This window comes from Eschrichtius robustus, chromosome 3 (genome assembly GCF_028021215.1).
Source record: "Eschrichtius robustus isolate mEscRob2 chromosome 3, mEscRob2.pri, whole genome shotgun sequence".
In the NCBI taxonomy this organism is placed as follows: Eukaryota; Metazoa; Chordata; class Mammalia; order Artiodactyla; family Eschrichtiidae; genus Eschrichtius; species Eschrichtius robustus.
This window is the reverse complement of record NC_090826.1, coordinates 78,846,376-78,873,431: the sequence shown is the minus strand read 5'-3', so window position 1 is coordinate 78,873,431 and position 27,056 is coordinate 78,846,376. Positions and strand designations below refer to the sequence as shown.

At 37.4% G+C, this 27,056-nt stretch overlaps 1 protein-coding gene across 3 annotated transcripts; it reads left to right on the top strand.

Moving 5' to 3' along the window:
• The first annotated feature begins 1,593 nt into the window (after window positions 1-1,593).
• GBP6 (guanylate binding protein family member 6) lies at window positions 1,594-27,056 on the top strand. Of its 3 annotated transcripts, none has more exons than XM_068540251.1 (11): window positions 1,594-1,749; window positions 15,950-16,153; window positions 16,948-17,075; window positions 19,335-19,444; window positions 19,650-19,846; window positions 21,203-21,448; window positions 22,174-22,454; window positions 23,181-23,393; window positions 24,324-24,426; window positions 24,762-24,955; window positions 25,898-27,056. In XM_068540251.1, the coding sequence occupies exons 2-11, from the start codon at window positions 15,964-15,966 to the stop codon at window positions 26,123-26,125; spliced, it is 1,890 nt and encodes a 629-aa protein (XP_068396352.1). In that variant the 5' UTR covers window positions 1,594-1,749; window positions 15,950-15,963; the 3' UTR covers window positions 26,126-27,056. The 3 variants fall into 3 exon arrangements, with proteins under 3 accessions (XP_068396352.1, XP_068396351.1, XP_068396350.1); XM_068540250.1 differs by having other exon boundaries at window positions 15,941-16,153; XM_068540249.1 differs by having other exon boundaries at window positions 15,937-16,153; window positions 25,898-27,055.

Sequence of the window (27,056 nt, the reverse complement as noted above, 5' to 3'; positions counted from 1 at the left end):
ACAGCCCACTCAGGCTAGCTGAAGTCACCTTGACATGTACCCAGGTGTTAGGCTTCCTCACTCATTCACAGAGGCCTGTAGACCTGGCCAGGTGTCCCACAACCAAACCAGCCTCTTCCTCATTACCACTGACTATATTCTATCCCCACAACCAAACCAGCCTCTTCCTCATTACCACTGACTATATTCTATCCCCACAACCAAACCAGCCTCTTCCTCATTACCACTGACTATATTCTATCACCACTTGTTTCTCTTTGGCCTGTTTAGGAGCTACTTTCAGGGCTATGTTGTTGGGAGTTGGACAATTAGTTATGTAGACATGTGGATGCATGGCTCAGGCACCCAGGCAGGAACTCACTTGGATGATGCTCAGACATATGGACAGTAAACGCACTCCTTTTCCATCTCTCTGCTCCAAAACAATACGGATAGTTAGATACTGTTTGACCCAAATGGCCGTAGAAGCAGATACTCAGCCTGAGACTTTGGACTTAGACCAAAGTTCACTTGGCCTGTAAAACAATGATACATGAGACGGTGACAACCCCTAGCATGTAGTGGCATCACATTTAACCTAAACCAAGGGTGGACAAACTATAGCCCATAGGCCAAATCCGCCCTATGGCTTACTTTTGTAAATAAAGTCTTACTGGAACATAGCCACACCCATTTGTTTACCGATTGCCTATGGATACTTTTGCTGAATAGTTGTGACAGAGATCTGTGGCCTGCAAATCCTAAAGTGTTTACTCTCTGGCCTCTTATGGAAAAGTTTCCACAGACAAGGAGAATGGTGGGGAAGGTGGAGAAGAGGAGGAAGGAGGAGGGCTCCTTTGTTCTCACAGCCTGACTTCCTTGGACGTCTTCCTACTGCACCTCCATTTTTCTCTTACAAGCTGCTCCATTTCCTTCCTCACTAACAAACAGGCACACCCAATCACTTTCCTATCTGACTGAATAAATCCCTTTGAAACTGGTCCAACTGGCTAAACTTCTGTAGAAAAGGGGTTGTACCTATGTTAGGAGAGGGTCCATGTTTGGGGGAAGTACAAGAATGCCAAGCCATTAGCGAGCATCCTCGGATAATACCATGAAGGGTTATTCATTTTCATCTTTACTTATCTTTATTTTCTAATGATTATAAAAGATACTCGTTTCATTAAATATATATATATATTAGGGAACAGGCTAAAATGTTAAGAGCTCTTCACTAACAAAGCACTCAGGAATCCTCGCTAAGAGAAAAATACTTGAAATATACTTGGTTTATACTGCTTTGCTTACACTTGTGCCATGGATTTTCTAATTTTCTTGTTTGCCCAGGAGACTTAAGCCACCGTAAGCAACCTTACACCCGGGAGAGATGTACCAAGAAGAGAGGCCAGGAAAGCCTTCAATGTGGGGAGGCCCAAAGAAAGCTGGGGGAATGTGTTAGGATGTGACTGTTGGGTGACTGGCTTTTTCTAACTTCCTCTCACCCTGCACCACACAGCCATATTCGTGCTGTAGTCACCAGATCTGGCACGACTCTGCTCTCCCAGAAACAGCGGGAATTACTTTCACTTTCAATTTCAGTTTTATCCCGTTACTCTACAAGAAGGGAAGACTGGCTTGCTCAGTCTGTTTCGCTTTGATAAAGGAGGGACAGAAAGGTGCAAGGAGCAAGTGAGCAAGGGGTGAGAGGCAAGGTGGTGTAACAGTCAAGAAATCTTTGCCAAATCATTGCCATTGGTGTGTGTGGAGCAGGTATGTCTATCTCTTTTATGTGCAACCCAAAATTGATTTCTGATTCAAAGTGACAATTGAGAAAAGGCAGGTTGCTTATTGTCTGGGGTGCAGAGGTCTATGGCTGGCTTTAGTTTGAAGGACGCTCAGCTTCTCTGGACCAGTAAGGTCTGCAAAGTGAGGGGCACACTCTGTCTCCCTGGATGTGCTGCTCCTCGAAAGAGTCCTCATGGGAGCTTGCCTGTCTTGCTTTATCAAGCTCTGTGGCTGGCATTAGAATTCAGAGAATAAGACAGTCTCTGCCAAGGAGGTTATAGGCAATTATCATCTAAAGAGATCGTTTCTCTTAATCTTTCTATCAGTCATACTTAGGAAAGCTTCATAGCGAGAGCTCTGAAAATATCTACGTAGAGATAAATGTAGTCCCCACACAGCTGATCTTTTATTAGTTAAAAATTAAAAATCTCTTCAAAACTCTCTCTCTTTTTCCTTCTCTCTCTCTCTGGCTCCCCCTCCTCTCTCTTCCCTCTCTCTTCTCCCCCATGCCCTTGTGTTTGTAGGTCTGTTTTTCATAGTTACATTGGAGTCTTTTGTAGCATTTAAAAAATCTATACAATCTGGGTTTAACAACCCCTCTGGATGATTCTTCTGTAGATCAAATTTTGAAAACCAATCCTGAGCAGGACTGAACAGTTGTACTTTGTTAATTGAAGTTAAAAATTCTGTAGCCTATTCACAGCTAAGAAATCACAGATCTGCAGATCTGTTTTTTTTTTGTTTGTTTTTGTTTTTGGTTTTGGTTTTTTTGGAGCAAAGAGAACAAAGAAGCAGTTTATTGAGGCAAAGGCAAAAGGAAACACTCAGAGGAGAGTGTGGGGCACCCCTGCAGGGTTTTTTGATTCCCCCTTTTATCTTATTTTTAGCCCTTTGAATGGGTGGGGTCTTTTTTTTTTAAACGTTTTTATTGGAGTATAATTGCTTTACAATGGTGTGTTAGTTTCTGCTTTATAACAAAGTGAATCAGTTATACATACACATATATCCCCATATCTCTTCCCTCTTGCATCTCCCTCCCTCCCACCCTCCCTATCCCACCCTTCTAGCTGGTCACAAAGCACCGAGCTGACCTCCCTGTGCTATGCGGCTGCTTCCCACTAGCTATCTATTTCACATTTGGTAGTGTATATATGTCCATATATACACTACCACTCACTCTCTCACTTTGTCCCAGCTTACCCTTCCCCCTCCCTGTGTCCTCAAGTCCATTCTCTAGTAGGTCTGCGTCTTTATTCCCATCTTGCCCCTAGGTTCTTCATGACCATTTTTTTTTTTTTTTAGATTCCATATATAAAGTTGTTTGCAGTTGTTCCTCTCACATCTTCCTACAGCTTCCTTTAGTCTTCACTCTAAAGAGGGGACTGGACAATTGCAGAAATTATAATGTAGCTGCTAGAGGCCCATGTTTTCCTTTGTATTCTTTACTCCCCACACTGAAGAATTAGACAAAAGGAGATGGTGCAGGAGCAGTTTTTGAATTTGCTTGCTGCTTTGCTCTGATAAAAAATTTTAATTTGTAGACCTTGTTTCTTAGTAACCTAGAGTTCACAGACTGTGTTCAAATGCACCCAATAGACCAACTTGTTCAGTGCAATTATTGTGGATAAATCTTCATCTAATTCAACAAACGTACTGAAATCCTATTTTGTGTTGCATGCTATGCTCGGATATAAGCTTATAGTATTTAATTTTATTATCAAAACATTCTCCTGGCTGGACCTATAATTTTTCTCACATTACCCCTATAATTATCTTTTTTTAAAATTTAATTTTATTTATTTATTTTTATACAGCAGGTTCTTATTAGTTATCTATTTTATACATATTAGTGTATATATGTCAGTCCCAATCTCCCAGTTCATCCCACCACCGCCACCACCCCCAATCTTTAAAAACTTAGGTTTAACTAGGTGAGACTCCTTGTTTAAGGCCACATGAGTAGTAACTGATAGAGCTGTTCTTTCGGTTTTGTTGTTTTTTTTTTTTTTTGGTATTTTTTTGATAGTATTAGATGCATCTTGAATATTTGACCTATAAATATAAAACTGAATATTTGAGATATTTGAATATAATATCATGTTTATATATTCTGATAATGAAACATGCATAGATATTATAGGAAACTTCTAATATAATAGCAATCAAAAATATGCCAGGAGACCCATGGTATAATTGTGCTTTTAATACTTAATTTTTCAGATCAAACTTTGCCTTGGAAAACAATGACAAGGAAATCTCATATCCTTTTCACCTAGATTTACCCAGTGGTGATCTTTTGCTAGATGTGCTTTCTCTCTCTAAATATATGTATATGTCTCTCCATGTAATGTAAAATGATATTTGCATTTTTATTCTTATTCTTATTCTCATTTCTGGGACTAAGTTGCAAAAAAACCTGACCCTTCTCAGCTAAGTACTTCGGCCTGAATCCCTTAAGATACAAGACATTCTCCTGTCTCCTGCCTTCTCTTTTTGAAAGGGAGGCTGCATCCTTTTTATTGACCTCATTCCCACACAGCTGCTGCTTCTTCTACTTAACACTCTTCTATACCTGCAGGTAAAAGATGAGCACGTAGGATCACACTAAAGTGTTAGCACATTTTGGTGTATGATGGTCACTTGAAAGCTACCACTGGTTATTGATAAAGGAACTTATAGGATAACCAATGTCTTTGAAGAAGATTATTCTGCCAATTAATTGGTTGCAGTAGCATGGCACAGAGCAATAGATTGTCTCCTTTTTTTCTTTTAACTTTTTTATTGTGCAAAAATATATTTAACATAAAATTTACCATTTTAACCATTTTAAGGGTACAGTTCAGTGGTACTAAGTACATTCACATTGTTGTGCAACTACCACCACTATCCATCTCCAGATATTCTCACCATCCCAAATGGGAACTCAGTACCCTTTAAATAAGCAATAACTCCCCATTCCCTCTCCCTGCAGCCCATGCTAGACACTATTCTACTTACTGTCTATGCATTTGACTATTTTAGGTAGCTCATATAAGAGGAATCATATTATATTTTTCCTTTTGTGTCTGGCTTATTTCAATTAGAATAATGTCTCCAAGTTTCATCAATGTAACATATTAGAATTTCATTCTTTTTATAGCTGAATAATATTCCATTGTATGACTTGCCACATTTTGTTTATCCATTCATCCCTTGATGGACATTTGCGTCGTTTCACCTTTTGGCTATTTTAGATACTGCTGCTGTGAACATTGGTGTACAAATATCTGTTCAAGTCCCTGCTATTAATACTTTTGTGTATATACCCTGAAGTGGAATTGCTGGATCAAATAGTAGTTCTATGTTCAATTTTTTGGTGAACCACCATAGTGTTTTCCACAGTGGTTGCATCATTTTACATTCCCACAAGCAATGCACAAAGGTTCCAATTTTTCTACATCCTGGCCAGCACTTGTTTGCCTTTTTTTTTTTAATAATAGCCACTGTAATTGGTGTGAGGTGGTATCTCATTGTGGTTTTGATTCATATTCCCCTAATGATTAGTGATGTTAAGCATCCTTTGATGTGTCTATTGGCTATTTGTATATCTTTGGAGAAATGTCTCTTCAGGTCCTTTGCCTATTTATGAATCACATTCTTTTTGCTGTTTTTTTTTAAATTTATACATTTTAATTTATTTTATTTTTTATTTTTGGCTGCATTGGGTCTTGGTTGCTGCATGCAGGCTTTCTCTAGTTGCAGTGAGTGGGGGCTACTCTTCGTTGTGATGCGTGGGCTTCTCATTGTGGTGACTTCTCTTGTTGCGGAGCATGGGCTCTAGGCATGCAGGTTTCAGTAGTTGTGGCACGAGGGCTCAGTAGTTGTGGCTCATGGGCTCTAGAGCGCAAGCTCAGTAGTTGTGGCGCACGGGCTAAGTTGCTCTGTGGCATGTGGGATCTTCCTGGACCAGGGCTCTAACCCATGTCCCCTGCCTTGGCAGGCGGATTCTTAACCACAGTGCCACCAGGGAAGCCCTTGCTGTTGTTTTTGAGTTGTAGGATTTCTTATACATTCTGGATGCTAATTCATTATCGGATGTGTGATATGCAAATATTTCTCTTATTCTGTTTTTTGCCTTGTTACTCTGTTGATGATGTCTTTTGATGCTCAAAAGTTATTAATTTGAATGAAGTCTAATTCATTATTTTTTCATTTTTTTGCCCATGCCTTTGGTGTAACAGTCAAGAAATCATTGCCAAATCTTATATCATGAAGATTTTCCCCTATGTTGTTTTTCTAAGAATTAAAAAATTTTTTTAGCTGTTGTGTTTAGATCTTTGATCCATTTTGAGTTAATTTTTATATATAGTGTTAAGGTAATGGTCCAACTTTATTATTTTGCAGGTAAATATCAAGTTTTCTCAGCACAATTTGTTGAAAAGACTGTGCTTTCCCCATTGAATGTCTTGGCACTCTTGTCGAAAATTATTTGACCACATATGGGAGGGTTTATATCTGGACTCTTTATTCTTTTCTAGCGGTTTATATTTCTGTCTTTATGCTAGTACCACACAGTTTTGATTTGTGTATCTTTGTAGTAAATTTTGAAATCAGAAAGTGTGATACATTTAACTTTATTTTTTTTCAAAATTGTTTTGTCTATTCAGGGTTCCCTGAGATTCCATATTAATTTAAGAATGAAAAGTTTTTCTATTTCTTTGAAAAATATTATTGGTATTTTGAAAGAGATTGCTTCGAATCTGTAAATCTCTTTTCTGGTATTGACATCTTAACAATATTAAATCTTCCAGTCCATGAACACTGGATGTCTTTCTATTTATTTATGATTTCTTTTGTTTCTTTCAGCAATGTTTTATAGTTTTCATTGTACGTCTTTCACCTCCTTGGTTAAATTAATTCCTAAGTATTTTATTCTTTTTGGTACTGTTGTGAATGAAATTGTTTTCTTAAATTCCTTTTCATGTTTTTCATTGTTAGTGTTTAGAAACACAACTGTTTTATGTGTTTATTTTGTATCTTTCAACATTGCTGGCTTCATTTATTTGATCTAACAGTGTTCTTGAGGAATCTTTAGGGTTTCAACATATACAATAATGTCATCTGTAACAAATAATTTAACTCTTCTTTTCCTATTTGGATGTCTTTTTTTCTTTATCTTTTCTAATTGGTCTGGCTAGAACCTCAAATACTATGTTGAATAAAAGTGGCAGAAGCAGGCATCCTTGTCTTATTCTTGATCTTAGAGGAAAAGTTTTCAGTATTTTACCTATGAGTATGATGTTAGCTGTGAGTTTTTCACATAAGGCCTTTATTATGGTGAGGTAGTTTCTTTCTATTCCTAATTTGATGAGTGTTTTTTTTAAATTAATTTATTTGGTTGCGCTGGGTCTTAGTTGTGGCTCGCTGGCTCTCTAGTTGTGGCATGTGAACTCTTAAGTTGCAGCATGCATGTGGGATCTAGTTCCCTGACCAGGGATCGAAACTGGGCCCCCTGCAGTGTCTTAACCACTGCATCACCAGGGAAGTCCCTTGAAGAGTGTTTTTTTTTTTTTTTAATAAATTTATTTATTTATTTATTTACTTACTTATTTATTTATTTTTGGCTGTGTTGGGTCTTCGTTTCTGTGTGAGGGCTTTCTCTAGTTGCGGCGAGCGGGGGCCACTCTTCATCGCAGTGCACGGGTCTCTCACTGTCGTGGCCTCTCTTGTTGTGGAGCACAGGCTCCAGACACGCAGGCTCAGTAGTTGTGGCTCACGGGCCCAGTTGCTCCGCGGCATGTGGGATCTTCCCAAACCAGGGCTCGAACCCGTGTCCCCTGCATCGGCAGGCAGATTCTCAACCACTGCGCCACCAGGGAAGCCCCAAGAGTGTTTTTATTATGAAAGTGCATTGAATTTTGTCAAGTGCTTTTTCTGCATTGATTGAGATGATCATGTGATTTTTCTCCTTTATTCTCTTAATGTGGTGTTTTACATTGATTGTATGTGGAAACATCCTTGCATTTCAGGAATAAATACCACTTGGTCATGGTGTGCAATCATTTTAATATGTGGCTGATTTTGCTTTGCTAATATTTTGTTGAGAAATTTACATCAATGTTTGTAAAAGATATTTTTCTGTAATTTTTTTCTCATAGTATATTCGTATGGCTTCAGTATCAGGGTAATGCTTTTCTCATAGAATCAGTAAGGAAATGTTTCCTTTTCTTTAGTTTCTTAGATGACTTAAGAAGAATTGGTGTTAGTTATTTAAATGGTGGAAGTAATCAGTGAAGACATTTATTTCAGGGCTTTTCTTTCTTGGGAGGTTTTTTTGATTACTAACTCAATCTCCTTACTTGTTATAAACCTATGTAGATTTCTTATTTCTTCATGATTCAGTCTTGGTAGGTTTGTGTTTCTAGGAATTTGTCCAATTCACCTAGCTTATCCAATTTGTTGGTGAGCATTGTTCATAGTACTTTCCTATAATTTTTTTTTAATTTCTATAGAATCTGTACTAATGTGCCCACTTTGATATCTGTTTTTAGTAATATGTCTTCTTTTTTTTTCTTAGTCAGTCTAGCTCAAGGTTTGTCAATTTTGCTGATCTTTTTGAAGAACCAATGCTTGTTATTTTTGTCTATTGCTTTTCTATTGTTTATTTCTGCTTAATCTTTATTATTTCCTTCATTCTGCTAGCCCTGAACTTAGTTTCTTTTTCTAGTTACTTAAGTAGTAAACTTAGGTTGTTGATTTGAGGTTTTTTCTTTTTTATTGCAATCATTTACAGTTATAACTTTCCATCTTAGTATTGCTTTTGCTACATATTATAAGTTTTGTTATGTTGTGCTTTCATTCTCATTTGTCTCTAAATATTAACTAATATTTCTTGGAATTTCTTCTTTGACCCATTGGTTAAGAGTGTGTTGTTTATTTTCCACATACTTGTGAAGTTTCCAGTTTTACTCTGGCTATTAATTTCTAGTTTTATTCCACTGTGATCAGAAAAGATACTTTGTATGATTTCAGACTTTTCAAAATTTAAGATTTGTTTTGTGGCCCAAAATATTGTCTATCCTTGGAAGTATTCCATGCACACCTGGGAAAATGTGTATTCTCCTGTTGTTGGATGGGAGTGTGCCATATATGTCTGTTAGGTCCAACTAATCTGTAGTGTTGTTCAAGTCCTCTATTTTGTTACTGATCTTCTGTCTGGTTTTTCTACCCATTATTGAAAGTAGGGTTTTAAAGTCTCCTATTATTCTTGAGTGCTCTGTTGCTCAATTCTGTCAATGCTTGCTTCATATATTTTGGAGCTCTGATGTTTGAGGCATATATATTTAGAATTGTTTTATATTCTAGTGACTTGACTCTTTTACCTATTCATAATGTCCTTCTTTGTCTCTTTTAATAATGTTTGAAGTACATTCATTCTCTCTTGTCTCATATAGGTATAACCACCCCACCTCTCTTTTCGTTGCGATTTGCATAGAATATCTTCTTCCATTCTTTCACTTTTAACCTGTGTGCGTCGTTAGATCTAAAGTGAGTTAGACAACATATAGTTGGAGCACTTTTAAAAAAAATCCATTCTGCCAATCTATGCCTTTTCATTGGAGAGTTAATCCATTTACATATGACTAGGGGGAGTTTTATCTATCTGCATTTAAAGTAAGTACTGATAAGGAAGAACTTATTTTTGCCATTTTGTTATTTATTTTCTTTATGTCTTATTGCTTTTTGTTTCTCATTTTCTTCATTTCTGCTTCTTTTATGTTTAGTTGATTTTTTTGTAGTGACATATTTTGATTCCCTTTGCATTTCCTTTTGTGTATATTCTATAGATATTTTCTTTGTGATGGCTGAGGTGGTTACATTAACACTCGTATAATATCTATTTTGAATAGATACCAACTTAAGTTCAAATGCATACAAAAACTCTACTTGTTCATTGCTCTTCCTTCCTCCCTTCACTGTATTTATTAATGACAAAATTACATCTTTATATATTGTCTATCCATTAACATAGATTTATAATTTTTATGTATTTGTTTCTTGTACACTGTAGAAAATAAACAGTGTAATTAAACCCCAAATTACAATAATACAGGTTTTTATATTTACCGATAAATTCCCTTTCCCAGAGATCTTTCTATATTCATATGGTTTTCTGGTTACTGTCTAGTGTCCTTTATTTCAACCCTTTAGCATTTCTACCAGGACAGGTCTAGTAGTAACGGATATCTCAGCTTTTCTTTATCTGGAAATGTCTTAAGCTCTACCTCATTTTTGAGAGCAGTTTTTATGGAAAGAGTTCTTTTTTCTTTAAAAATTTTTTTTTTTTTTAAATTGAAGTATAGTTAATTTATAATATTGTGTTAGTTTCAGGCATACAGCATAATGATTCAGTATTTTTGTACATTATATTTTATTAAAGGTTATTATAAGATAATGGGTGGATTCCCTGTGCTATATCCTTGCTGCTTATCTTTATCCTTGTTGCTTATCTATTTTATATATAGTACTTTTTATCTGTTAATCCCATACCCCTAATTTGTCCCTCCCCTCTTTTCTCTCCCCTTTGGTAACCACAAGTTTGTTTTCTACATCTGTGACTTTGTTTCTGTATTTGTTTCTGAATATACATTCATTTGTATTATTTTTTAGTTTCCACACATAAGTGATATTATTTGTCTTTCTCTGTTTCACTTATTTCACTAAACACAATGTTCTCTAGGTCCATCCATGTTGCTGCAAATGGCAGTATTTCATTCTTTTTACTGCCAAATAATATTCCATTGTCTATATACTACAACTTCTTAATCCAGTTATCTGTTGATGGCACTTGGGTTGCTTCCATGCCTTAACTATTGTAAATAGTGCTGCTAAAAACATTGGAGTGTATGTATCTTTTTTGAATTAGAGTTTTCATTTTTTCTGGATATATACCCAGGCATGGGATTGCTGGATCATATGGTAGTTCTATTTTTTGTTTCTTAAGGAATCTCTATGCTGTTTTCCTTAATGGCTGCATCAATTTACATTCCTACCAACAGTGTATGAGTGTTCCCTTTTCTCCACATCCTCTCCAGTATTTGTCATTTGTGATCTTTTTGATGATAGCCATTCTGACTGGTGTAAGGTGGTAGCTCATTGTGGTTCTGATTTGCAATTCTCTAGTAATTAGTGATGTTGGGCATTTCTTCATGTCCCTAATAGCCATCTGTATATCTTCTTTGGAAAAACGTCTACTCAAGTGTTCTGTGCACTTTTTTTTTTTTTAATAAATTTATTTATTTATTTTTGGCTGTGTTGGGTCTTCGTTTCTGTGCACGAGCTTTCTCCAGTTGCGGTGAGCGGGGGCCACTCTTCATCGCGGTGCGCGGGCCTCTCACTGTCGCGGCCTCTCTTGTTGCGGAGCACAGGCTCCAGACGCGCAGGCTCAGTAGTTGTGGCTCACGGGCCTAGTTGCTCCGTGGCATGTGGGATCTTCCCAGACCAGGGCTCGAACCTGTGTCCGCTGCATTGGCAGGCGGATTCCTAACCACTGCGCCACCAGGGAAGCCCTTCTGCGCACTTTTTGATTGAATTGTTTGCTTTTTGAGATTGAGTTGTTTGTATATTTTGGATATTAACCCCTTGTTGGTCACATCATTTGCAAATATTTTCTCCCATTCTGTAGGTTGTCTTTTCGTTTTGTTGATGGTTTCCTTTGCTATGCAAAAGCTTTTAAATTTAATTATATCTCATTTGTTTATTTTTGCTTTGATTTCTTTTGCCTTAGGAGACTGATCTAAGTAAATATTGCTACAATTGATGTCAGAGTGTTCCACCTATGTTCTCTTCTAGGAGTTTCAAGGTTTCAGGTCTTACATTTAGGTCTTTAAACCATTCTGAATTTATTTGTGTATGTGGTGTGAGGGAATGTTTTAATTTCATTATTTTACATGTGGCTGTCCAGTTTTCACCACACCACTTGTTGAAACGACTGTCTTTTCTGCATTGTATATTCTTTCCTCCTTTGTCACAGATTAATTGACCATATGAGTGTGGGCTTATTTCTGGGGTCTCTATGCTGTTCCACTGAGCTACGTGTTGTTTTTTTGTGCCAATACCATGCCGTTTTGATTACTGTAGGTTTGTCATGTAGTCTGATGGCTGGGAGGGTTATACCTTCAACTCTGCTCTTTTTACTCAGGATTGCTTTGGCAATTCAGGATCTTTCATGGTTCCATATAAATTTTCATATTGTCTGCTCTAGTTCTGTGAAAAATGCTTTGATAGAGATTGCATTAAATTTGTAGATTGCTTTGGGTAGTATGGCCATTTTAATAACATTAATTCTTCCAGTCCAAGAGCACTGGATGTCTTTCCATTTCTTTGAATCATCTTCAATTTCCTACATCAATGTTTTATAGTTTTTGGAGTATAGTCTTCAACTCCTTTGTTAAGTTTATTCCTAGATAGTTTATTTTATTTTTGATGTGATTTTAAATGAGATTTCTTTATTTTCTCTTTCTAATATTTCTTTATTAGTGTATAGAAATGCAAGAGATTTCTGTATATTAATCTTGTATCCTGCAACCTTGCTGAATTCATTTATTAGTTCTAATAGTTTTTGGGTGAAGACTCTAAGGTTCTCTATACAGAGAGTATCATGTCATCTGCAAATAGTGACAATTTTACCTCTTCCTTTCCAATTTGGATACATTCTATTTCTTTTTCTTGTCTGAATGCTGTGGCTAGGACTTCCAATACTATGTTGAAGAGAAGTGATGAGAGTGGGCATCCTTGTCTTGTTCCTGAATTTAGTGGGAAGGCTCTCTCAAGTTTTCACCATTAAATATTATGTTGGCTATGGGTTTCTTGTAAATGGACTTTATTATGTTGAGACATGCTTCCTCTATACCCACTTTGACAAGAGTTTTTATCATGAATGGATATTGAATTTTGTCAAATGCTTTTTCTGCATCTAGTGAAATGATCATGTGATTTTTGTCTTTCCTTTTGTTAATGTGGCATAACACATTGATTTGCCTGTATTGAACCATACTTGTGACACTGGAATGAATCCAACTTGATCATGGTGTATGATTCTTTTTATGTATTGTTGATTTCAGTTTGTTAATATTTTGTTGAGGATTTTTGCATCTATATTCATCAAAGATATTGGCCTGTAATTTTCTTTTTTTGTGGTGTCTTTGTCTGGTTTTGGTATCAGGGAAATGGTGGCCTCATAGAATGAATTTGTGAGTGTTCCCTCCTCTTCAATTTTTGGAATTGTTAGAGAAGGCTAGGTATAAGTTCTTTATATGTTTGGTAGCATTCCCCAGTGATGCCATCCAGTCCTGGGTTTTGTTTTATGGTAGTTTTTTTGTTTGTTTGCTTGTTTTTACAGATTCTATTTCACTTCTAGTGACCGGTCTGTTCAAATTGTTTGTTTTTTCTTGACTCAGACTTGGCAGTCTCTGTGTCTCTAGAAATTTGTCAGTTTCTTCCAGGTTGTTCAATTTGTGGGCATATAACTATTCATAGTATCCATTTATGTTATTTTGTATTTCTTAAGTTGCAGTTGTTATTTCTCCTCTTTCATTTCTTTTTTTGTTTATTTGGGTCCTCTCTCTTTTTTTCTTGGTGAGCCTGGCTAGAGGTTTGTCAATTTTGTTTATCCTTTCAAAAAGCCAGCTCTTGGTTTTATTGATCTTTTCTATTGTTTTTTTGATCTCTATTTTATTTATTTCCTCTCTGATCTTTATTATTTCCTTCCCTCTGCTGACTTTGGGCTTTGTTTGTTCTTCTCTTTCTAATTCTTTTAGGTGGTGGGTTGTGATGAGTTGCTTCTTTCTTGTTGCTTTCAAGATTCTCTCTTTGTCTTTTGACAGTTTGATTATAATACGTTTCAGCATGGGTCTCTAATTATTTATCCTATTTGAGTTGTTGAACTTCTTGAATTTGTAGATTCATGTCTTTCGTCACATTGGGAATTTTTTAGTGATTATTTCCTCAAAGAATCTCTCTGCCCTGCCTCTCCCCTTATGCTTTAGTGACTTCCATAATGCATATATCTGTCTACTTGACAATATCCCATAAATCTCTTAGGCTATATTACTTTAAAAAAATTCTTTATTCCTTCTGCTCCTGAGACTTGATAACTTCAGATATCTTAGCTTTAAGTTTGCTGATTCTTTCTTTTGACTGCATAAATCTGATCCCATCTAGAAAATTTCTAAATTCAGTTATTGTATTTTCCAGTTTCAGAATTTCTACTGGGTTCCTTTTTATTATTTTTGTCACTTTGTTGATTTAAAAATTTTGTTCACATATTGTTTTTCTTTTCTTTCTTTTTCTTTCTTTTTTAAGAAATGTGTGGATGGGATGGAGTTACAGCTTATTTATTTATTTATTTATTTAATTTTTGGCTGTCTCAGGTCTTAGTTGCAGCAAGTGGGATCTTTCACTGTGGCACGCGGGCTTCTCTCTAGTTACAGTGCGTGGGCTCCATGGCACATGGGCTCAGTAGTTGTGCCGTGCAGGCTCCAGAGCGCGTGGGCTCTGTAGTTGAGGCATGCGGGCTCTTTAGTTGTGCTGTGCAGGCTCAGTAGTTGAGGCACATGGGCTTAGTTGCCCTGCAGCATGTGAGATCTTAGTTCCCCGACCAGGGATCAACCTGTGTCCCCTACATTAGGAGGCATATTCTTAACCACTGGACCACCAGGGAAGTCCCCACATGTTGTTCTTCTGGTAATCTTTAGTTCTTTGTGTTTTCATTTAGCTTTCTGAGCATATTTAAGAAAGTTATTTCAAAGTCTTTGCCTAGAACACTTAGTGCATGTATTTCTTCAGGGGTGTTTCATACTACTTTATTTTTTTCCTTTAAATGGGCCACATTTTCTTTGTGTGCCTTGAATGGGCATACATTTCTTTGTATGCCTTGTGATTTTTGTTTTGTTGTTGCTTTTGTTGAAAATTGGGCATTTATAAAAGCAGCTAACTTTCCCATTCTTTGCATACTGGCTTTGTGCCAAGGAATTCTTTCACTAAGCTAGCCCTTGGTTTTGAGGTTTGGGATTAAGCTAAGGAGAAACCATAAAGTCTTTTTAGGCTTTTCGGGGCATGCATCTTCCCTGAGCCTGTGTGTGCCTTTTCAGTTTTCCCCTGTATGTGCTGCTTTTAAATATCTTAATTTCCCAAAGTGTCTCTCCTTGGGTCTTTTGATCATCTATTGTTTGTCTCCACCCTGAAAAGGAAAACTTCAATTTCTCCTCTCAACTTTCTATTCTCCATACTTCACTTATGGTCACCACATATCTGGGCATTTTTTTCACACTAAGCACTTCTGACACTAATTTCCAAGAGTTAGTCCATACCCCACAGGTTAAGGGCTCAGTCCCACAAGACTGCACCCCAGTTCAAATGCCAATTACAAGTCTAGGTTGTCACCTGGACTTCTAACTGGCTATACATTGGAGGTTCCCACCATCTCCTCTTCAGGTTCAGTAATTTGCTAGGATGGTTTACAGAAATCAGGAAAAATAGTTTACTTACTAGATTACTGGTTTATTAAAAAAAGATACAACCCAGGAACAGCAAGATAGAGGAAATGCATAGAGAAAGGTAAGAAAGGGGTGTGGAGCTTCCATGTCCCCTCTAGACATGCCATCCTTTGACCACCTCCATGTTCATCAAGTCAGAATCTCTCTGAACCCTTTTAATTAGGGTTTTTCAGTTTTTTAAATGAAGTCTTCATTAAATAGGGATGGTTGATTAAACAATTAGTCATTGATGATTACACAACTTTCAGCTCTTCTCTGATCCCCAGAGGTTGGGAGATGAAGCTGAATGTTCCATGTCTCTAATAGCATGGTTGGTTCTTTTAAGTATGAGTTTAGGTGGGTATGTACTTTATGTATCATAGAGCTTGGTATATCGTAGACCTTCAGTGTGTAGTAAAAATAACTTGAATTTTATTATTATTATTGAAGTAAAACTACAGAGAGTGATAATAGCCTGTGTTTCACTACAAACATCATCAGAGATTTGAGGGAATGATGGAGGAAAACCTCTGTAGTCTGCTAATTCTAGGTTAGCTTTCATCTCATGGAAAGTACAGAAATCTAACCAAGTCCAACGTTGACAAATGCTTGTATGACTCTGAGTTAGGGAATGACTTTATAATCTTATTTCTACAAGGAAGCACTTCTAGGTTAGCAGGTTGACATGGCATCTGGACCCAACATGATGGACCCCATTTGTCTGGTGGAAAATGACAATGAGCTGCTGTCAGTGAACCAGAAAGCTCTACAGATTCTTGAGAAGATTTCTCAGCCATTGGTGGTGGTGGCCATTGTAGGACTGTATCGTACAGGCAAATCCTACTTGATGAACCGTCTTACAGGACAGAACCATGGTGAGTGTTGTACTTGGTCAGGATCCATTTGTTTGACTCTAGCTGATATCTCAGCCTCTTAATTTTCTTCCCTGGTCATGTGAAGGGAGAACCAAATTCCTCTCAATAAGCCAACATTTCACTTCTAATTCTCACCACTAAATCACTACCTTATTGTGATCTGTTGTCATATTTTTTGTTTTATTCCTATAAAACAAAATTTCTCCTATGTATGCAAAAAATCGTACCTTCTTCTACCTGCTTAAGTACTGGGCTCTTGCAGTTGTGTCTTCTCTCTCTCAAAACACATTTTGGTTTTTTATGGAATATTCTCATCAACATATAAAGATGTTTCATTATCTATCATCTTAAAAATCCTTCCTGGACTTCATATCCTATTGTGGCTAATACCTCTCCCCATTTTCAAAAATTATTTTGTCTGGCAAAAAATATAATCTCAATTTCTTTTTTCCACTTTTTTACCTGCCCATATCTTACTGCTATCCACTTCTCTCTGCCTCTGAACCTCACCATTCTTTCAAAATACTCTTCTTATGGTTATCTGAGACCTCTGTTTTGTCTGATTCATGGATACCTCTTTGTCTCCTTTTTCATCCCTTGCTTGGCATCAGTCTCACAATTAATATCCCCTCCTCCTTGAAATAGGTGACAAAGTAGGACATTCTTGAAGAAATAGAGAAAGCACCATGTTGTATGCTGGGGTACTTACACTCCAGTAAGTCTGACTCTGTAGCCCCTGGGCTGCTTAGATTATCTGCTGTAACTGAATGTTGCTTTTTCCCCTCCCCTTGCAGGTTTCCCTCTGGGCTCTACAGTGCAGTCTGAAACAAAGGGCATCTGGATGTGGTGTGTGCCTCACCCTTCCAAGTCAGAACATACCCTGGTCCTTCTGGACACAGAGGGCCTGGGCGATGTGGAAAAGGTAAGGCAGAAAATCACAGATAAATCCTTTTTATTCTGGATTTTCTCCTTATTGCTTGACGATCATAGACATTCAACTGCTGTAGTCTATTTGTAAAGTCTAGCAATCACCTATAGTAAATGAGGCAGACTATGGTTTGTTTGAATCTCACTTCTAGGTAAGGTATCATGGTATGTTAGATAAAATCTTTTATTTCTTGGCACTGTGTGGATGACTTGATTGCATTTAATAAATAATTGTTGAACAACTGAATTCTAGACCTTTGGGCTTAGTACTGTAGATATCAGTGACCAAAATAAAGGTCCTGTCCTCAAAGAGTCTTTAGTCCAGTTGACAAGACCACACATATGCAGTCAGGTTTAATAAAGTATGATTGGTAAAAAAGCAGGTTGGAGAGAGGAAGAAGTGCTGTGTTGCAATCTCCAACTTCTGTCAATTCCATGTGAGCTCTAGGTTGAATGGTCCTTTTGAGTTATCCTGAGTTGGGACAAGGGTGCTGATAAATTATTGAAAGCCTGCTCTGGAAGCCTTTCTAATTAAGAGGGCTGACACCTGAAGACTGTCTTTCACCAGCACTCCCAACAGCTGGGGGACTAAGTCCTTCAGTCTTGAAAGGTGATCCAGGCAGCACCTCACAGTTTCCATAATTTACAGTTAAGTGTAAGGATGCCTTGGTAAGAAAGTGGAGAAACATCAACCTGGGAGTGAGAAAGTTTTCTGATTCACCTTCTTAGCTACCAGATGAAGAATGTACTTGAGGGTTGGAGTTAAGAGATGGGTTTATATTTTCTATGATGAAGTTCATCAACTGCTCACAGAGCATTGTAGAATGCTGTAAGATACCTCGGAATGTGCTGTTTCTATAAAGGCATGTGTTTGTCCTACAAGAAGCATTTTAAGATGGATTTTTGGTATTTTAGGTTTCTACTAATGGATGAAATAAATTATTTTTTTCCACTTACTTTGAGACTTATTTGGAAGTAGTATCTAAATTTCTATAGCTTTCTATTTCTTCCCAAAGGAGAATTAGAAATTCTGTATTTATTTTAAAATCATATATCAAGCAATGATATAGTCTTGTTGTTGATAATTTATTGTTTGCCATAAATACCACTTCTTCTTATCCTAATTGATTATTTTTAAAAATTGGGTTTTGGGGAAATAAAGTGATGAATAGACTACCCCCCCCCCCACAAACTCCCATATAGACTCTTCTTGACATAAATCACAGTTTTTGCATTTGTTCTAGGGAATAGCTTCACAACCGTTATAGTAGAAATGATCTCTGGATTTATGCTATTACTTAGACAGTGCTATGATTTATACAAACACATTAGCCTGGCCTTTAAGGCCCTTCATCAGGCTGCACTAGAGCTCAAATGTACTCCTCTACTCACCCTCTGCTCCAGTCAAATGAAATAACTCTGTTTTCATTACAAGACCCCTGTATTCTCCCATGTCTAATTTTGCTTCTGTGAGTGTTTTTATCTATGGGACCACCTTCATTTCTTCAATTCCACATTCCACCAATTCTTTAATACTCAGTTCAAGACTTTGAGGAAGCTTTCATATCATAGATTCTTTCTCCAACTTTCATAGCTCTATTCTTCCTTGACAAACATAAATTTTAATTTAATATTATAGCTATAAGTTCAACTGCTTATATACATTACTAAGATATAAGCTTTTTACAGGTACTGTCATCTTTGTTGCATTTATTGCTATGGATGTTTGTCACTGCTTTGAAATAGGCATCTTGAAAGGAATAATTGTCATTTTTAACATGGCTTTTTGAAATCTAAGAAACAGTGGGGAGCGTTCAGTAACTTCCTGCAGATATTTATTGATTGGATATAATTTAAATACCCAGTTATGCCAACTGTGGTATATTTTATATGGGCTATGATTAATAAATATTTGTAGAATGAATAAGTGCTAACACTCATCATTGAATACATAATTACACACCAAGTACTGTACTAGATTTTATGTATATGTTATTTTACTTCATCCAATTGAGGGGAAAAAAAAGCACTATGAAAATAAGAACAATTTTATATATGAAAAAATTGGAAACATAAAAATGTCTTTGTAATTGTCAAAGCTGTTATCTGTATTTATGTTTCTCTTCAAACAATTTCTTTGCATGGTGAGTATGTCAGCTGAAATAATAAATGAAAATATGATAGAATAAGTGTATGAATGAATTTCTAATTTAGGAGTAAACTCCTAAATCTCGTATTCAAATGTGCTTTCTAGGGTGACCCTAAGAATGACTCGTGGATCTTTGCCCTGGCTGTGCTTCTATGTAGCAGCTTTGTTTACAACAGCATGAGCACCATCAACCACCAAGCCTTGGAGCAACTGCAGTATCCTTCCAGGAACTGAACCACCAAGTTTCACTGAGTTTTTGGGAATGGAGATAGAGTCAGTTTCTCCTTCCCTGTTATTTAGTTGCCTTTAGCGGAGTGGAGGGGACTCACGGCAAAAGAGAGTGATTTATATAATACTTTTTAATTAGGGAAATGTGGGAATTGTGTGTAGGGGTTTTCTTTTGCTTAACCAAGTTCCTAGTTATGTGACAGAGCTCACAGAACTCATCAGGGCCAAGTCCTCTTCAAGACCTGATGATGTAGAAGATTCCACAGAGTTTGTGAGTTTCTTTCCAGACTTTATCTGGACTGTACGGGATTTCACCCTGGAGCTGATGTTAAACGGTCACCCTATCACAGAAGATGAGTACCTGGAGAATGCCTTGAAGCTGATTCCAGGTATCAGAGCATGGCCTGGACAGTGGATGGTCCAATAGAGGGTGGGATCTACTACACACCGTCCACCATCTCTGGGGCTGCATTTGTATTTGAGACTAGATCAAAGTCTGTAGAAATTGTGGCTGGAAAGCAGATTGCAAAGCTCTAGCGACTGGAGTCTAAGTTCTCTTAAGAAAAATAAAGTGTAAGATAAAGTGAAATTATTCAAAACCAATTTGTTTTTCATACCATTTATAACTTAGCATCCAGATTACAATGGGTGCTAAATCTTCTAAAGACCAGACACTTGAGTTCCCTATTTTGGCTTCTGCTTTTTTTGTTGAGGAAAACAACTGACAAGATACTTGTTAGACATGAAATTAAAATGAAAAGTCAATCTAATGAAAAAAAAAAAGTGCGTTTCACATAGTTAGGTATTATTTTTCTCAAAGAGGGAACTTTCTTATCCTGTATAGTATATCATCTACAAAATGACTTTATGTTCTAAGTAATCCTGAAGAAGTGTGTGTCTTTTCAATCTATGCCTTTTCAGTATTTCCAATAATTTTTAGAACATTCATTTTACATTCCATATCACAGCTTTCTCCTAATTCCCATATATTTACCCATGCTTGAATTACAAATTAATAAATTATTTTAATGGGTTACATTTACAGTGGGTACATCTGATGAAATCTTGAAAGATATATCAATTCTGATATATTCCTTTTTGTTTTCATTTTTCTATTTATGCTTTCTCAAAATATTTGTTGAGAAATTGGCTAGGCGGGAGAAGACAACTGTCAGATCAAATATAATCCTTTATGTCAAAGAGGTTATTGATTAGTGGTGACATCTTAAAATTACATTTTAGGTACATTTACCCTTCAGTATTTTTTACTAAAAATTAGCTAACTCTGTACCAGTTATTTTTTAGCATCAAAATCGTTTTCCCTAAATAATCTGGTGTCATTCCTAATATTCCTGATATTGTTCACTATCCCTTTTTTGTGGCTCTTCTTTTTAGTCCCACAGCTCAATTCCTACATGAGATTAAGTGGAGCAAAAAGTTACACTTGACCTTTCATTCTTTTAGCCATTAGTTCAGTAAACATCTAATAGACAGCTACTCTACCATGTGCAGGTCTGGGGATACCAGCCATAGGTTTCTTTTACTGGATCAGAAGTCTCCCCAAATTTCTCTCCAGAGTTACATCATTGGTATAAGTTTGATGTGCATAGAAGTACTGAATGTCTATGTTAAAGGAGTTATAAACATAGAAGACAGCAAAGATACACAAATCCCTGTCATAAAAACCATTAGCTCCCTTGTCCCAAGACTCTTCCCAGTCTAATCTCTGTTTTTCTGTCCCTCAGGCAAGAATCCCAAAGCCCAAACATCAAATCTACCCAGAGAGTGTATCAGGCATTTCTTTCCAACACGGAAATGTTTTGTCTTTGACCGGCCAACAAATGACAAAGAACTTCTAGCTGATATTGAGAATGTGTCTGAAGACCAACTGGATCCTAAATTCCTGGAACAAATGAACAATTTCTGTTCTTACATCTTCACCAATGCAAAAACCAAGACCCTCAGAGAGGGAATCACAGTCACTGGGAACCGTGAGACTCTTTTTCCCATTTCCGTGGGCCCGTTGAATATTTTATATATGTGTTTTTCAGTAGTTTTGTTTGATTCTGTATGGAATTTAGGTTCTACAGACATTCATACTCCATGAAGAAATGTGTATATTTTATACTTATCTTACTTTTGGAGATTTAAAAATCTCTCCCCCAAATTGCAAGTTTTGTCACTGAAATCTGTGGCTTCCACTTATCTGAAAAATTCCTACACTAAGAAAAAAATTCACTATCTGGGTATAAAAACAAAATTCCATTTTCTCAGGGGAAGTCTTGTAGAGTAAGCGTTCTTCACAAAGAGAATACAAAAAATATTTTTGGAGTTTACAGTGGTCCAAAAATAAATATTAGCCCATAAATCACTGAAAATTCCATTCAAAGCCTCAGAATTGGGAATAAATATAATCTGATATAATCTGATATACCCTGTCTCATCTCAATACCTCTGTAATCTATCTTGCTTTCAATATTTCAGATATCCCCTAGTATTTTACACACAGGTAAATTTTTAATTTTTTTCAGCCCTCTGGGCTGGAAAACCATAAAAATGAAGAGTCAGTAGGAAAATGAAGGTAGGGATAGTAGAAGGGGGAAGTGGTGTGTGTGTGTGTGTGTGTGTGTGAGACCTTAGAAATGTAGCCTCAGAATCCTGGTGCCTACTGACTGATAACTTAATATTTATCCCTTAAATGTCCTGGCTTATTCAGGTCTGAGGACTCTGGTTGTGACCTATGTGGATACCATCAATACCGGAGCTGTACCTTGTTTGGAGAATGCAGTGACAACTCTGGCCCAGCTGGAGAACTCAGCGGCTGTGCAGAAGGCAGCCGACCACTACAGTGAGCAGATGACCCAGCGACTGAGGCTCCCCACGGACACGCTCCAGGAGCTTCTGGAGGTGCACGCAGCCTGTGAGAGGGAAGCCATTGCAATCTTCATGGAGCACTCCTTCAAGGATGAAAATCAAGAATTCCAGAAGAATCTTGTGGTAATTTCTCTTAGTATTTACTATTTGTCCCCTCCTCTTGAAGAAGGGGAGAATATGACAGAATGAAGAGGCATCTGTCAGAAGCCTAGCAGAGCCTTTACTGAACCCAGGGCTCATCCGTCTCTCAAGGATAAAGTAGTCTGTGTTCCCATCAGGGATAGGACTTCAAAGGACTACATTTCCTTCTTTTTTCTGCCAAACCTCAGGCAATTTATCTGGAAATGTCTCTCATTTCTGATGTAAAATCAGTATAGATATCTTCATAAAGTAAATACTTCTGTGGATTTCAAGACTGGCCAGAGCACCCAAAAGTCATTCTGAAGCTGGTTTCTTTTCCTGTGAACGCACTCCCATGACCAGCAACCAAAATTTCTCTTATCAGCCCCTCATTCCAGGCCATTTTCCACTTAGGTTGCTCCTCGTATCATTGAATATAGAATCACTGAATGTTGCAGCTGCAAGGAACCACAGAGATTAGATAATGTAACTCCAACATTTCAGATGAAGAACCTGAAGGGAGGCTAAGAAACTTTCCTGTGGTCTTACAGAGAGTTTTCAAGATTGTGAATAGATCAAATCTTGTGATTACTATTTTATTCCCTGTACTCCAACAGAATGCTTTTCTCATGAGGACCACAGTCAGACCAATCCTTCTATCAGATTCCTTGGAAATTTATCTCCTCTGTTCCTTGCTTCTGGTGACATCCCTCTACATTTCCCTTGCAGGAAATCATAAAGGATAAGAAGGAGGGTTTCTTGCTGCAGAATGAACAGGCATCTGTCAAATACTGCCAGGATAAACTTCATGAGCTTTCCAAGGCCCTAATGGAAAGTATTTCAGCAGGCACTTTTTCTGTTCCTGGAGGTCATGAACTCTACAGGAAAGCAAAGGAAATGCTTAAAAGGGACTATTGCCAAGTGCCCAGGAAAGGAGTGAAGGTGAGGAATAAGGGGAGCATGGGGAGTCTACAGAATAGAGTCAAGGGGGTCTTCTGAAAATCTGAGAGCACAGCACCAGGTGTGGGTAATGAGAGAGCATGGGCATATCATGACAGCTTTAGCTCTTGAGGTCCGTACAATGTTCTTTATTCCTGAGGAGAAATGTCCATTCCCAGAAAATGACTATGGATTTCTAAAATTCATGAGACAGAACAGAAATTGTTCATTTCTTCATCCAACAACATGCTTTTTGATGTGCCAAGTGCAGACGATTTACAAATCAGAGTCTTTGTACTCAAGGCTGATCACAAGAGAGGAAGTCCAATACACAGACAATTGCATACAAAGTTATAACACTTGTGAACCTGTGAAAATGGGCTACATAGGTGATAGTAACAAATGTAATAATAAAAAAGTAATAATGATAATAAGAATGCAGCTGACATATTTTGAACTGTTATTGCCTATAGCCATAGGCAATAAAGCTCTTTCGCTAGACTCTTTAATCCTTCAAATAACATTAAGAAGCATCTACACTTAATTGTCAACATTTTAAAGATCTGAACAGAGAGGCTTAGCAGGTTAAACTAACTTGCTTAAAGTTACAGACAGCAAGTAGCAGAGGAAAACAGCAGCACATTTTAGAGGCAGTATTTCACATTGGGAAGAGAAATATATAAAAGCACCAGAGATCCTGGGTTTGTAGAACTGAACATAGTTCTGACTGGCTGGAATCTGGAGTCGGTAGAAGGAAGTAGCACGGGGCTAGATACTGGAGGAAGACAGGTCACTCTAAGGAGCTTAGGCTTGTTGTAGTGAACCACTGTAGAATTTTAAACATGAAGCAAAAATTACATGGACATACTTGTTTTTGCAGCACTAATCTCCTCAATGGGATTGTAAGTTCTGTGCTCCTTCTTGGTTCCTCAGGCAAACGAAGTCCTCCAGAGCTTTCTGCTGTCACAGGTGGCAATAGAGAAATCCATCCTGCAGGCAGATAAAGCCCTCACTGATGGGGAGAAGGCTGTAGTAGGTACGGCGTAGGGCTCTGGTGGTCCTGCAGTCCCTCTGACAGGTGTGAGAGCAAAACCTTCCTGATAACCAGGAGCCTCTTCTCCATGTGTGGAACAACTCTGCTACATCCAAAAACAGCAAGGGGAGTTGTGGTTGGATATGGTTAGACGTCAGCCAGACAGAGCCTCTCCCATCACATTCTGAAATGTGCTCTTGGTGGTGTGGACACGGTCAGGGGGTGGATTTCAGAGATTTCCTACCTCCCTTTCCAATTTTATTTGGTCTCTGAGGTCAGGAGGGTAGAGATCAGTCCTTACCTTATTTTCATCCCTCTCTAAAACTTTCTTGGGGCAGAGGAGCGGGCCAGGAGGGAGACAGCTGAGAGGGAACAGGAGCTGCTGAAACAGAAACTGCAAGAGCAGGAGCAGCAGATGGAAGCACAACAGAGGAGCCTCCAGGAGAACATAGCCCAGCTGACAGAGAAGCTGGCGAGGGAAAGAGAAAACCTGCTGAGAGAGCAGAATATGATGTTGGAGCACAAGCTGAAGGTAGGGCAGGCTGTGGCCTTAGTAGTGCTTGACGGTCATTACCCTTGTACAGCAGGAAGGGATGGGCGCAGGTTACAGCAAGACTATGGGGGGAAGCACCACTGCCATTTACTGCTTGTGATTTATTAAAACCCTGAAGCCTTTGAATCCTTCCAAAGCCTTTGAATTCTACTCTATAAGTAGATTCTGGAGAGTTCAGCATGATTATGGCCCCTCCAATCCCTTGGAGAATATAAATAGTGTTTGGATATCCATTTTGAGAATTTGTAAATGATCTCATGAGGCTTCATGAAACAGATATCCCAACCACATATATTTAATATGAGCAGCAACTGGTTTGCTTTACCAGGATCACTGCCAATTACCAGGAACCTTGCTACCACCCAAAGACCCTGAGGTAGATCTGTGCTGTCATAAAACTATCAGAAATGTCCAGACTTAAAAACATAGACAGGCAACGGCTTCTAAACTTGCTGCATTGTCTCCAGGTGTGGATAGATACCCAAGCTATCATGTGGCATAGAGGGAATTCTCTCACTGTCCATCTGGATGTGTTTATAACAGATTTCTATGATTTGGGTGACTGCACCATCCTGAGTGGGACTGAGAATTAGTGCAATCAGACCAAGGTTACCTCTCACCTCTCATTTTTTGGCTGGAACATATATTTGTCCTCATGTCAGGCTTAGCTTTTTGGCAAAACCCAAAGGTATGTGAATATTAGTAAGGCTGTAAACTATACTTTCTCTTAGTGTTCAGATCCAAACCAGTAGATATTCTGTGTTACAAAATTCTCCTTTCATGACTGAGTAAGAAAGAACAATTTTAGGAGTGAAACAAAGATAGTTTGACAAAGTTTTAAAGTTTGACAAAATGTAATCCTTGAAAAAAAAAGGGGATTTAAAAAGTTTTACTTCCCTTCTCACTTTTTTTTTTGTTTAGGTCCAGGAAGCTCTGCTTAAAGAAGGATTTAGAAAGAAATCTGAGGAGGTGAATGCAGAGATAAATCATTTGAAAAATATGATTGATAATACTAAAGATGACGATACTCCCTGGCTGGCACTAGCCTTGGACAAATTTGGCAGAGAGATCTCTTCACTATTGTGCACTCCAGGCAAACTTCTTGGTCATATTGTGAGCGGTGTGAGCTCCCTATTTAAAAAGAAGTAGCTCTCCTTTTAAAGAAATTATAGATGCATAATATATGTACATGCTCTGGCCTATGTTTGGTGTGAATGCTTTTCACTTTCATTCAGCAAATCTTTAAATATAAAAAGTAGTTACTAGAAAATATCAATGCCTGGCCCACATGAGACAGAATAAATGCATGGACACTTTGATATAGTATGTTCACTTTTAGGAAATATATGTGTGCAAAATCATATATATGTATATATACATACATACATACAAGAGGACCATTGAGGCATCCCTTTTAATGGCAAAAGATTGGAAACTACTTAAATGTCCATCTATATAAATTGGTAATATACATTTTCCATGTACATATACTGGAATATATGGAATATATACACTAGAATACTATGTAGCCAGTATACTGGAATATATACTGGAATACTATGTAGCCGGTAAATAAATTGGAGTGGAGGTTTATATGTATAAATATAGAACAACCTTGAAGATATATAGTAGAGTGAAAAAAATGAGGTACAAAACAGCTTGTATAATCTGTTCACCATAAAAAATGCAATTATTATGTGCACTCATATATATGTATACATAGAATGCCTCTGGAAGATTCATTAGAAAGTGGTATCATTGGTTCCTTCTGGGGAGAACAGCTTGGCATTAGGGATGGAAGGGACACATACTTTTCATTATATCCTCTATCTTTTCAATTTTGTAAAGAAAGCTTGTATTATCATTTCTCAAATAACAAAGAAAACATAAAGTATAATACTAAAAATGATAATAAATGGAATGTGAAATTGACTATTAGATGATGAAATTGCTCATTGCTTCTAGAAATGACATCCGTCTGTTCAATGAGTTGGACCAGAATACTAGAAAGCATAAAATCTGCATCCTAATCTTGTTTTCACTTTGGCTTTGTTTTTAATCCCTTATATTTGCTTCAAAA